This window comes from Oncorhynchus clarkii, chromosome 5, assembly GCF_045791955.1.
Source record: "Oncorhynchus clarkii lewisi isolate Uvic-CL-2024 chromosome 5, UVic_Ocla_1.0, whole genome shotgun sequence".
In the NCBI taxonomy this organism is placed as follows: domain Eukaryota; kingdom Metazoa; phylum Chordata; class Actinopteri; order Salmoniformes; family Salmonidae; genus Oncorhynchus; species Oncorhynchus clarkii.
Genome location: NC_092151.1, coordinates 20,668,943 through 20,681,296, shown reverse-complemented (window position 1 = coordinate 20,681,296; position 12,354 = coordinate 20,668,943). Strand labels below are relative to the sequence as shown.

Below are 12,354 nucleotides of genomic sequence, written 5' to 3'. Positions count from 1 at the left end.
TTGTAATAGTTTGCCTAATTTCAGTTTATGTGCAAAACAAGCAAGTATAGCGTAGGGAATCATAGTACCATATAGATTTGCCATAACCCAAAATATTGTATTTTCAGCTGTTTGAAGCTGGTGTACAAAACCCAAAGTAAAGATGCTAAAAGTTAATTTAAGAACGGGAAGCATATAAATTTTGCACATAGAACAGATCTGCCGCTTATTAGACCTGCTTTCAATTAGAATGATAGCTCTATTACTCACATTTCTATGAGAATTTGGTCGTGGCTACATATTGCAGTTTGAAATTAAAGCTCAATCTGAGCAAATTATGAATTTGCAATTAATTGGGATTAATCACAGCAAATCCTACTATTAACTCGATTACATTATTTTGTCATTTATCCTCTCTAATGAAAATACAATAAATAAACATTTGCACTGAATATAGCTTTACTTCTGTTTGGAATTTGAAGCCAGGACATATCTTTAAATGTAGACTATGGACTATTGATCTGTCATTACATGCCTTTAATGTCAGGTATGTGGGTGTGTGCGTGTGTGTGTTTGAGAAAGAGAGAGAGGCATGCAGATTGGTACTGAGAGGGGGGAGAGAGAGATCAGGGCAGAAGAGGAAGAAGAGACCCAGCAGATTGCGGGGTTCGGGCGAGAGAGGCATGACATACGGACCGCAGAGAAACCCACCACACTGACCCTCACAGTGCGCCTTGAGGAGAAAAACAAGCAGCGCGTCACATCTAGAAGATCCCTGCTGCGCGAGCACAACTGTCGCGGTGCAGATCGAACGTCGACCACCACCCAACTATTCTCCTCGTGCATCTCCCGTTAGCAGTTCTCTCTGGACCGACCGGCTCTGCCTGGCTGTGTGGAGCCATGCCACCATGCCGTTACCGAATCGGTGCCCTGCCAGCGCTGCTCTGTCTCTGTATCGGTATGATTTGGACCGGCGTCGCGGCAGAAACACAAGGTAACGATGCTGAGTTTAACTTTCTGACTGGTGTGTGCGCGCGCGTTTTTGCCCTAAGCGCCTAACACATTGGGCTGAGTTGAATGTACGAGGTTACCCCCTGGCTCCTATCCAGCATGAATGACTATCACAACTTTGGTTTGTCTGTTTGTCTATTCTGCTGGTGAAGGCTAAATAGCGTAGGCTACATAAATAAGACTATTCTCGTTTTCCAATTCTAAGCATGATACGAATCTTAATTTTAGGGCTGGTATACTAGTATAATTCCTGTTTTAGCACTTTATATGACATTGGCCATATCATGTGCTTAGACCGTTAGGCTAGAGGAGCTAGACAATATGGTCTAGGAGCTAGACCTAGGTTACTGTTGTTCTGGTCCTGATGATAGAGCTTGTTGTTACAGGCTGTGGAATAGCCTACAGTAAATCGTGACGCGTGGGAGAGAGACAGGCACAAATAACACAACACACACGACAATTAGCCTATCCAATTGTTGTTTGTCAGAAAAAAAATGTCTAATGCGCTTGCGTTGTGTGTGACAAATCTTATAAAACATGTACTGATTTGTGGGGTTGCAGCAACATGATCTGCACCTCCACAAAGTGTGTGTGTGTGTGTGTGTGTGTGTGTGTGTGTGTGTGTGTGTGTGTGTGTGTGTGTGTGTGTGTGTGTGTGTGTGTGTGTGTGTCAGGCTTTCTATGACCCTCCACAATCCTGCTAACTGATTGTCAGACAGAAATATAGGACCGTTTCTCTCTCTTGTGCTCTCTCTCTCTCTCTCTCTCTCTCTCTCTCTCTCTCTCTCTCTCTCTCTCACTCACTATTTATTTCTCTCTCAGTTCATGGGCTACAGTAATACATTATTATGTGTTTTGTCTTCAGAGGGGCTGTTAGGTATTCCTCTTCATTTGCTGATATATATAGCTATATATATATAGCTGATATGTCTTCTAGTCATCACAGACACCCACTGACCTGGCTGCCATGAAACTGGCTCTAATACGTTCATTGTATCACCACACACACTGATTGATGCCCACGCTGCTGTGTGTGTGTGTGTGTCTGTGTGTGTGCACGCTGTTTCTGAGAAATTAGCTCTGTCCTCGTACACGTACAGATATTTTATCGGAAGTATATTGTGTGTTGTTATTAGACCTTGTTATGCCGGTTGACCGTGTCTGCAACGGGCTGGGACACAGAGGTCTGGCCTCTCTGTGACCGCTGGACTCTACAGGGTAGGGAGGACATTAGATGGAAGCTGGCACGTTATTCTCTAGCCAGCACTTCTTTCATCTATTTCTCTCTTCTTCTCTTTCTACTCTTCTCCTGGCATTACATTCGCTCCCACAGTTTCTGTCCTCTTTGCCTCCGCTCTATTATCACCTCCTCCCCTCTCCCCTCCTTTTCTCCCCCTTTTTTCCCTTCTCTCTCATACGCCCCTCTCTCATCTCCCATCTCTCATACGCCCCTCTCTCCTCTCCCCTCTCTCGTCTTCCCTCTCTTACTCCCCTCTCCCCGCTTTCATACTCGCCTTTCCCCCCTCTCATACTCCCCTTTCCCCCCTTTCCCCCCTCTTATACTCCCCTTTCCCCTCTCTCATACTCCCCTTTCCTCTCCTCCCCCTCTCCTCTCCCATACTACCCTCTCCCCTCTCCCATACTCCAATCTCCCCTCTCTCATACCCCTCTCCCCTCTCTCCTCCCCTCTCTCATACTCTCCTCTCTCATACTCCCCTCTCTCATACTACCCTCTCCCCTTTCTCATACTCCCCTTTCCCCTCTCTCGTACTCCTTTGCCCTCTCTCGTACTCCTTTCCCCGCTCTCCTCTCCTCTCCTCTCCTCTCCTCTCCTCTCCTCTCCTCTCCTCTCCTCTCCTCTCCTCTCTCATACTACCCTCTCCCCTCTCTAATACTACCCTCTCCCCTCTCTCATACTACCATCTCCTCCCTCTCATACTCCTCTCCCCTCTCTCTTCCCCCTCTCCTCCCCTCTCTCCTCTCTCATACTCCCATCTCCCCTCTCTCATACTCCCCTCTTCTCTCTCCTCTCCCCTCTTCTCTCCTCACCCCTCTTCTCTCTCATACTCCCCTCCCCCCTCACTCCTCTCTCATACTCCCCTCTTTCATACTTCCCTCTCCCCTCTGTCATACTGGCCTCTCTCTTCTTCTCTCTCCTCTCTCCTCTCTCCTCTCCCCTCTTCCCTCTCTCCTCTCTCCTCTCCCCTCTTCTCTCTCCTCTCCCCTCTTCTCTCTCCTCTCCCCTCTTCCCTCTCTCCTCTCTCCTCTCCCCTCTTCTCTCTCCTCTCTCCTCTCTCCTCTCCCTCCTCCCCTCTTCTCTCTCCTCTCCCCTCTTCTCCCTCCTCTCCCCTCTTCCCTCCCTTCTCTCTCCTCTCCCCTCTTCTCTCTCCTCTCCCCTCTTCCCTCTCTCCTCTCCCCTCTTCTCTCTCCTCTCCCATCTTCCCTCTCTCCTCTCCTCTCCCCTCTTCTCTCTCCTCTCCGCTCTCCTCCCCCTCCTCTCCGTGGCAGGTTGTCTGCTCTCTTCTCTGTAAAACTCACTCATCCATAATTCGTCTTTCTCTTCTCATCAGATCAACTCTTATTTTTCCTCACCATTTTCTCTCATTCGCCAGAGGCCCTCCCTTCACCATAGTATACCATTGACAACAGTGTGTGTGTGTGTGTGTGTGTGTGTGTGTGTGTGTGTGTGTGTGTGTGTGTGTGTGTCCAGGATGATCAGTTCTGGCTGACTTTGTGGTTGTAGGGATGCTGCTGACACTATTCCACAATAGAAGCAATTAACTGCAGCTTAACTGTGTGGCTGAGCTGCTCTGAACCCAGCCCAATCCGTGCGCTGTGTGATTGAACTGGCAGGAGTTTTGTGTTGGGCTGTCTCTTCCCCTGTTTTTTCCTTGCTGCTGTTGTTGTCCTGACTAAGTGTCTGTGCATTGATGTTTCCACAGCTTTAGCCCAGCCTCTACTAGGGTCGGGATGATGACAGAACAGAAGTTTGTATCAGGATAACAACAGTGACATTACTGGTCCCACTGCTCCATATCTGACCGTGTGGATTACACGTCCTAGGATTCACACTCTCCTCTCCATGGCATGGCATTAAAACTAGTAACTTTAGTTTATTTACTAAATATTTTCTTAGCTCTATTTTCTTAAAACTGCATTGTTGGTTAAGGGCTTGTAAGTAAGCATTTGACTTGATTTGATGCTGTGGCTTGTCTAGATGTTAAAAAGGACCAGAATAGGAAATAACTACGCTAAGCTATTTTAGCCGTTAAAGTTAGGGGTCAGTGGTTAGAATCACATTTATGCACAGTATAAGGTGCAGTAAGCCCATTCTAGCTGGGCCCAGTTTAATACTAACTGTCACCTTAGGGCCAATGGCTGTGAGTTGAGTTTGAGGTTCCAGTTGATTGGCACGATCAGGATAGTTTCCAGCCCAGCTTTTTATACAGCTAATATTTCATCTTCTCTTTGCTTCATCCCTCATCACCATTATCTGAACAGACCCCTCGTCTGTCTACCCTTCATTACAGAGTTCCATTGAAGAGCCTGCCTGGTCCCGTTCCAGAGAATGTGTGCGTGTTCGTGTGTGATGATAAGAGAAGGTAGACGCAATACTCAGAGTGATGCCGGTAGCGACGTCTGTCTGGCATAATGTTAAATGCAGTGGCTTGCGATCCACCCTCATTTACATTTTTCCTATTTTGTTGCCTTTCAACCTGGAATTAAAATTGATTTTGGGGGAAGGTTGTATCATTTGATTTACACAACATGCCTACGACTTTGAAGATGCAAAATATGTTTTATTGTGAAACAAACAAGCAATAGGACAAAAAAAAAAAAACTTGAACATACATAACTATTCACCCCCCCCAATTCAATACTTTGTAGAGCCACCTTTTGCAGCAATTACAGCTGCAAGTCTCTTGGGGTATGTCTCTATAAGCTTGGCACATCTAGCTAATGGGATTTTTGCCCATTCTTCAAGGCAAAACTGCTCCAGCACCTTCAAGTTGGATGAGTTCAGCTGGGGTACAGCAATCTTTAAATCATATCACATATTCTCAATTGGATTGAGTTCTAGGCTTTGACTAGGCCATTCCAAGACATTTAAAAGTTTTGCCTTAAACCACTCAAGTGTTGCTTGAGCAGTATGCTTAGCGTCATTGTCCTGCTGGGAGGTGAACCCCCATCCCAGTCTCAAATCTCTGGAAGGCTGAAACAGGCTTCCCTCAAGAATTTCCCTGTATTTAGTGCCATCCATCATTCCTTCAATTCTGACCAGTTTCCCAGTCCCTGCCGATGAAAAACATCCCCATAGCATGATGCTGCCAACACCATGCTTCACTGTGGGGATGGTGTCCTCGGGGTGATGAGAGTTGTTGGGTTTGCGCCAGTCTTAGTGTTTTCCTTGATGGTGTCATGACGTTGGCCTGGGGGTAGATTTATGACAGTCATAAATACCTCTTCCCCCCTTTTTCCTCTCTCTACCCTACTGATGTAAAATTTAAAAACCCCTTGGTTAACATAGAGATTCTGGGTACATCAGAAGGTGGGGGGAAATTAACTATATTCTGGTAATCCGACCAACTGAACATATGCGGTGGTACTTAATGAACAGTTCGGTTGATGTCAGTTCGGTTGTCATCTGAGACATTCTCCTCAATGATAGGAGGACATAAACTCTACAGTGGAAAGTCTACACATCAGAGTTATCGGATTCACATGGAATTGTTGTTCAATTTAAATGTTTGAATATAAAATTATTGGTGAAGAGATTAAATGTAATTTTAGCTTCAAAATGAGAGATTTGGGTTTTCATAAGGTTAGCGCTCTCCCTTCCTATATAAAGCCTTGATGAAAATGTAACCTTCTGTTCCAAGTACGTGAGGTCTGAGGCCTCTGCGTTAAAAGGACTAACATGTCAACTACAGAACTAAGCCAACCTCAGCGTGAGCTTTGGTTGCGAATGGTATGAACATTGAACTCTTATTCACTACAGAGGTGATACCTCCTAGCCATTGAGTTAGCAACAGCAGCTGCAAACGTGGGCTAGGAAAGAACAGACAGAGTATTCTGTCTACCAAACAATGACGTTACTACAACGTATCCAATTGACCACCAGAGACATTCTTCAAAGGACAAAGGACTCGGTTTGGCAACACGGCCTTCCATCTACCACCAACCTACCGAAGCGCAGCTCAGAGTAAATATTTATTGCATTTTCCTTTTCCAAATGGGCGGTCATTTAGACTGCATAAGATACTGTATTTACGATAGCACAGCTTCTCCCTTTGTCCCTCAGGCTTCCCGCTCTTTCACTCAATCCCAGCCCCTTTTCTTTTGTGTAACCAGCTGTCATATCTGCTCCGTCCGCTAGGGACGTTATCCTTTATGACGTAATTGGTAATCAAGGTATGATTCATTCTTTGTATATGTAATTCTGTGTGATTAGTTAGGTATTTAGTAAATGTTAAGGGATTTTTATGAATAATGACTAAATTATGTATACATTGAAATCAGAACTATGACTAAACAGAATACTACTATGTTACTGTATGGATGTATGAATCTTATTATAATCATAATACTGAATGTAATGTGTGTAGTTTTCATCCAGAATTAGGACTGTCTGTTCCTTGTTAGAAACGAATGGAGTTATCGTCAGACCGGCTGCAATATTGTGTTCCTTACAGGACATCCTGTCTCTACCCGGGGAGGGGATAGACCTTGGGCTAGTAATATATTATTTAACAGGTGGTAGACAATGTGGGAAGGCTTGTGAACTATACTGCCATTGTATCAGAGTGGAGGAAGGACATTTTAAAACCTATGATGTCATTTTTAGTGTATAACCTGATGTATATTGTACTATGGGCAGTACTCTCGAGAATAAACGCTATTGATTGATTTTGAGACTTGGTCTCTGTCCATTTTATGCAAATAAGTATCTTACAAATTCTTAGAAATGGGCAGAGTGTTTTAATTTAATTGGTTGATGAACATATAGGAATGAAATAGATAACCAAGAATTTACAACTTTCAGATGAGACTGAATTAAGGTGACGATGTAAAATATTACTAGATCTTTAGTTTATTCGGAAGATAACAGCTCTATAACTATTATTTTGTGGTGCCCGACTCTCTAGTTAATTACATTTACATGATTAGCTCAATCAGGTAATATTAATTACGGAGAAACGATTTTATAGAATAACATGTCATATCACTTAATCCGGCATAGCCAAATGGCCAAAAAGCTACATTTTAGTCTCATCTGACCAGAATACCCCTTCTTCCATATGTTTGGGGAGGTTCCCACATGCCTTTTGGCGAACACCAAACATGTTTGCTTATTTTTCTCTTTAAGCAATTACTCTTTTTCTGGCCACTCTTCCGTAAAGCCCAGCTCGGTGGAGTGTACAGCTTAAAGTGGTCCCATGGACAGATACTCCAATCTCCGCTGTGGAGCTTTGCAGCTCCTTCAGGGTTATCTTTGGTCTCTTTGTTGCCTCTCTGATTAATGCCCTCCTTGACTGGTCCGTGAGTTTTGGTGGGCGGCCCTCTCTTGGCAGGTTTGTTGTGGTGACATATTCTTACAATTTTTTAATAATGGATTTAATGATATTTTTTTAATGATATTTTTTTTATAAACCAACCCTGATTTGTACTTTTGTCCCTGCCCTGTTTGTAGAGATCCTTGGTCTTCATGGTCCCACCTGCTTGGTGGTGCCCCTTGCTTAGTGGTGTTGCAGACTCTGGGGCCTTTCAGAACAGGTGTATACAGTTGAAGTCTGAAGTTTACATACACTTAGGTTGGAGTCATTAAAACTTGTTTTTCAACCACTCCACACATTTCTTGTCATCAAACTAGAGTTTTGGCAAGTCAGTTAGGACATCTACTTTGTGCACGACACAAGTCATATTTCCAACAATTGCTTACAGACAGATTATTTTGAATAATAATTCACTGTATCACAATTCCAGTGGGTCAGAAGTTTACATACACTAAGTTGACTGTGCCTTTAAACAGCTTGGAAAATTCCAGAAAATTATGTAATGGCTTTAGAAGCTTCTGATAGGCTAATTTACATAATTTGAGTCAATTGGAGGTGTACCTGTGGATGTATTTCAAGGCCTACCTTCAAACTCAGTGTCTCTTTGCTTGACATCATGGGAAAATCCAAAGAAATCACCCAAGACCTCAGAAAAAAATGGTAGACCTCCAGAAGTCTGTTTCATCCTTGGGAGCAATTTCCAAATGTCTGAAGGTACCATATTCATCTGTACAAACCATAGTATGCAAGTATAAACACCATCATACCGCTCAGGAAGGAGACGCGTTCTGTCTCCTAGAGATGAACGTACTTTGGTGCGAAAAGTGCAAATCAATCCAAAAACAACAGCAAAGGACCTTGTGAAGATGCTGGAGGAAACAGGCACAAAAGTCCTATATCGACATAACCTGAAACACCGCTCTGTAAGGAAGAAGCCACTGCTCCAAAACCACCATAAAAATGCCAGACTACAGTTTGCAACTGCACATGGGGACAAAGATTGTACTTTTTGGAGAAATGTCCTATGGTCTGATAAAACAAAAATAGATCTGTTTGGCCATAATGACCATCGTTATGTTTGGAGGAGAAAGGGGGAGGCTTGCAAGCCAAAGAACACCATCCCAAACGTGAAGCACGGGGGTGGCAGCATCATGTTGTGGGGGTGCTTTGTTGCAGGAGGGACTGGTGCACTTCACAAAATAGATGGCATCATAAGGGAGGGAAAATTATGTGGCTATATTGAAGCAACATCTCAAGACATCAGTCAAGAAGTTAAAGCTTGGTCGCAAATTGGTCTTCCAAATGGACAATGACCCCAAGCATAATTCCAAAGTGGCAAAATGGCTTAAGGACAACAAAGTCAAGGTATTGGAGTGACCATCACAAAGCCCTGACCTCAATCCCATAGAAACATTGTGGGCAGAACTGAAAAAGCATGTGCGAGCAAGGAGGCCTACAAACCTGACTCCGTTACACCAGCTCTGTCAGGAGGAATGGGCCAAAATTCACCCAACTTATTGTGGATAGCTTGTGGAAGGCTAGCCAAAACGTTTGACCCAAGTTAAACAATTTAAAGGCAATGCTACCAAATACTAATTGAGTGTATGTAAACTTCTGACCCACTGGGAATGTGATGAAATAAATAAAAGCTGAAATAAGTAATTCTCTCTAACATTATTTCACATTCTTAAAATAAAGTGGTGATCCTAATTGACCTAAGACAGGGAATTTTTACTTGGATTAAATGTCATGAATTGTGAAAAACTGAGCTTAAACGTATTTGGCTAAGGTGTATGTAAAGTTACGACTTCAACTGTATATACTGAGATCATGTGACAGATCATGTGACACTTAGATTGCACACAGGTGGACTTTATTTCACAAATTATGTGACATCTGAAGGTAATTCGTTGTACCAGATCTTATTTAGGGGCTTCATTGCGAATAAGGTGAATAAATACAGTTGAAGTCAGAAGTTTACATACACCTAATACATTTAAATTCAGTTTTTCCACAATGTTCTGCAGTGTCAAAGAACAACGTGGCATCTACACTAACGCTCTGAACAAATCAAAACTGAAATGATTCTATAGAACTCAGATTCCATCTAAACTGTGGGGATATGACTGTTATTGTGTGATTTTTCTACTTCTCAACATCCATCACCTGGAAAAGCCCGCCATGACTATAAATCAATCCATCCTGCTGGAACTATCCCGCTGGCTCTTCGTTGCTACGCACCAGATATCAACTCATCTGGCCTTTGGAACACAGAAGGTCTGATTGGAACATAGCTGTTGGGAGTTTTAGAAACTTGAGTCTGCCTGTGAGTATGGAAGAGAGGAGAGACAAGATAAGACAACTGAGCGGCGACGAGGGGAGACAGAGAGGAAGGGAGAGATGGGGAGACAGAGAGGAAGGGAGAGATGGGGAGACAGAGAGGAAGGGAGAGATGGGGAGACAGAGAGGAAGGGAGAGATGGGGAGACAGAGAGGAAGGGAGAGATGGGGAGAGAGGGATATCATATAATAAGCCTTTTCAGTGGGTACTGTTGCCTCGCCATGCTCTGAGGGGGAGTAGGTCTTGGTAGCTGTTATGCACTTGGTGACTAAGGCATTTGTTAAATGGTCTATACAAACAAGATGTTATTGATCATTGAGGTATTGTATTCTCACAGTTATGCCTGCTGTACGATTCATCACGCACACACACACACACGCACGCACACACGCACGCAAGCACACACACACACACGCACACACACACAGCTATATTGTATACTCAAAAAATATACAGTACCAGTCAAAAGTTTGAACACACCGTGTGCCTTGAATTCTAAATAAATCACAGACAGTGTCACCAGCAAAGCACCATCACACCGCCTCCATGCTTCATGGTGGGAACCACACGTGCAGAGATCATCCGTTCACCTAATCTGCGTCTCACAGCGGTTAGAACCAAAAATCTCAAATTTGGAGTCATCAGACCAAAGGACAGATTTCCACCAGTCTAATGTCCATTGCTCGTGTTTCTTGGCCCAAGCAAGTTTCTTCTTATTATTGGTGTCCTTTAGTAGTGGTTTCTTGGCAGCAATTCGACCATGAAGGCCTGATTCACGCTGTCTCTTCTGAACAGTTGATGTTGAGATGTGTCTTTTACTTGAACTCTGTGAAGCAGTCTATTTTGGCTGTAATCTGACGTGCAGTTCTTCTTATTAATTTATCCTCTGCAGCAGAGGTAACTCTGGGTCTTCCTTTCCTTTCATCATAGCGCTTGATGGTTTTTGCGACTGCACTTGAAGAAAAAGTTATTGAAGTTTTCTGGATTGACTGTCCTTCATGTCTTAAAGTCATGATGGACTGTAATTTCTCTTTGCTTATTTGAGCTGTTCTTGCCATAACATGGACTTGGTCTTTTACCAAATAGGGCTATCCTTCTGTATACCACCCTACCTTGTCACAACTGATTGGCTCAGAAATTCCACAAATGAACTTTTAACAAGGCACTTCTATTAATTGAAATGCATTCCAGATGACTACCTCATGAAGCTGGTTGAGAGAATGTCAAGAGTGTGCAAAGCTGTCATCGAGGAAAAGAGTGGCTACTTTGAAGAATCTCAAATTTAAAATATATTTGGATTTGTTTAACACATTTTTGCTTACTACATGATTCCATGTGTGCTGTTTCATAGTTGTGGTGTCTTCACTATTGAATGCGTAATTTTGACGTGAGACTGTGATAGGTAGTTGCATCCATAACCATGGAGAAAGGAAAAGAATCCATGCATGAAAAGACACATTGTTGTTTGTTGTTGGTCCAAAAACACTACTGAAAAACAAATATGCCGCTTACAACAATTAACAAGTTTAAAACCAATGGAACGGTGGTAAACTTGCCTGGTAGAGAATGCATGTGTATCTTGTCCCCACATACAGATTTGGTATCCAAGTCTACAATTAGACACCACCTCCATGCCAATAGGCTATTTGGAACGATTGGCATAAAAAAATACTTTATTGAGGAAAACCAACAGATTTAAACACCTGGAGTTTGCTAAACAGCATTGGCACTTGGATTGGAACTGGGTGCTTTGGTGGGTTTAGCCTCAAAAAGGATGCATTTGCAGAAAATAGCCTCATACCTGTGGTGGTGATCTGTGATGTTATGGGGCTGTTTTGCTTCCACTGGTCCTGTGGCACTTGTTAAGGTCAACAGCATTATGAACTCTACCAAGTACCAGGACATTTTTGCCAAAAACATTTTTGCCTCTGCCAGGAGGCTGAAGCTTGACCACAAGTGGATCTTCCAGCAAGACAATGACCCCAAGCACATACAAAATCTACAAATAAATAGTTAATTAACCACAAAATCAACATTTTGCAATGGCCATCTCAGTCTCTGTACTTAGTTGAACCCAATTGAAAACCTGTGGTTTGAATTGAAGAGGGCAGTCCATGAGCGCAGACGAAGAATATCAAGAATCTGGAAAGATTCTGTATGGAGGAATGGTCTAACATCCTTCCCAATGTGTTCTCCAATCTCATAAAACGTTATAGAAAAAGGCTAAGTGCCCTTATCCTTGCAAGGGGAGGGTGCATATTTATTACTTGTTTAACAAAATATTTTTCTCTGAGCAATTGTATTTGCAATTTTCCAATGTTTTAAGTATACATTATAGCTCAGTTTTTGTATTACTTATTTTATACAGTCTTCTTTGATCATCTTTATCAAGGGTGCTAATAATTTTGGAGGTGACCGTAGATCACGAACACAAACCGTCTCCTATCTCTGAAACCTGAGCTCCCAGATG

The 12,354-nt window shown here is 43.1% G+C and overlaps 1 protein-coding gene across 1 annotated transcript in view; it reads left to right on the top strand.

The window, feature by feature from the left end:
• Positions 1–547: 547 nt before the first annotated feature.
• Positions 548–12,354, top strand: part of LOC139408496 (seizure 6-like protein) — a 108,566-nt gene continuing 96,759 nt past the window's right edge. The window contains exon 1 of the mRNA XM_071152465.1: positions 548–973. Coding sequence (XP_071008566.1) covers positions 880–973 — 94 coding nt within the window. The 5' untranslated portion in view covers positions 548–879. The remainder of the gene's footprint in view (positions 974–12,354) is intronic.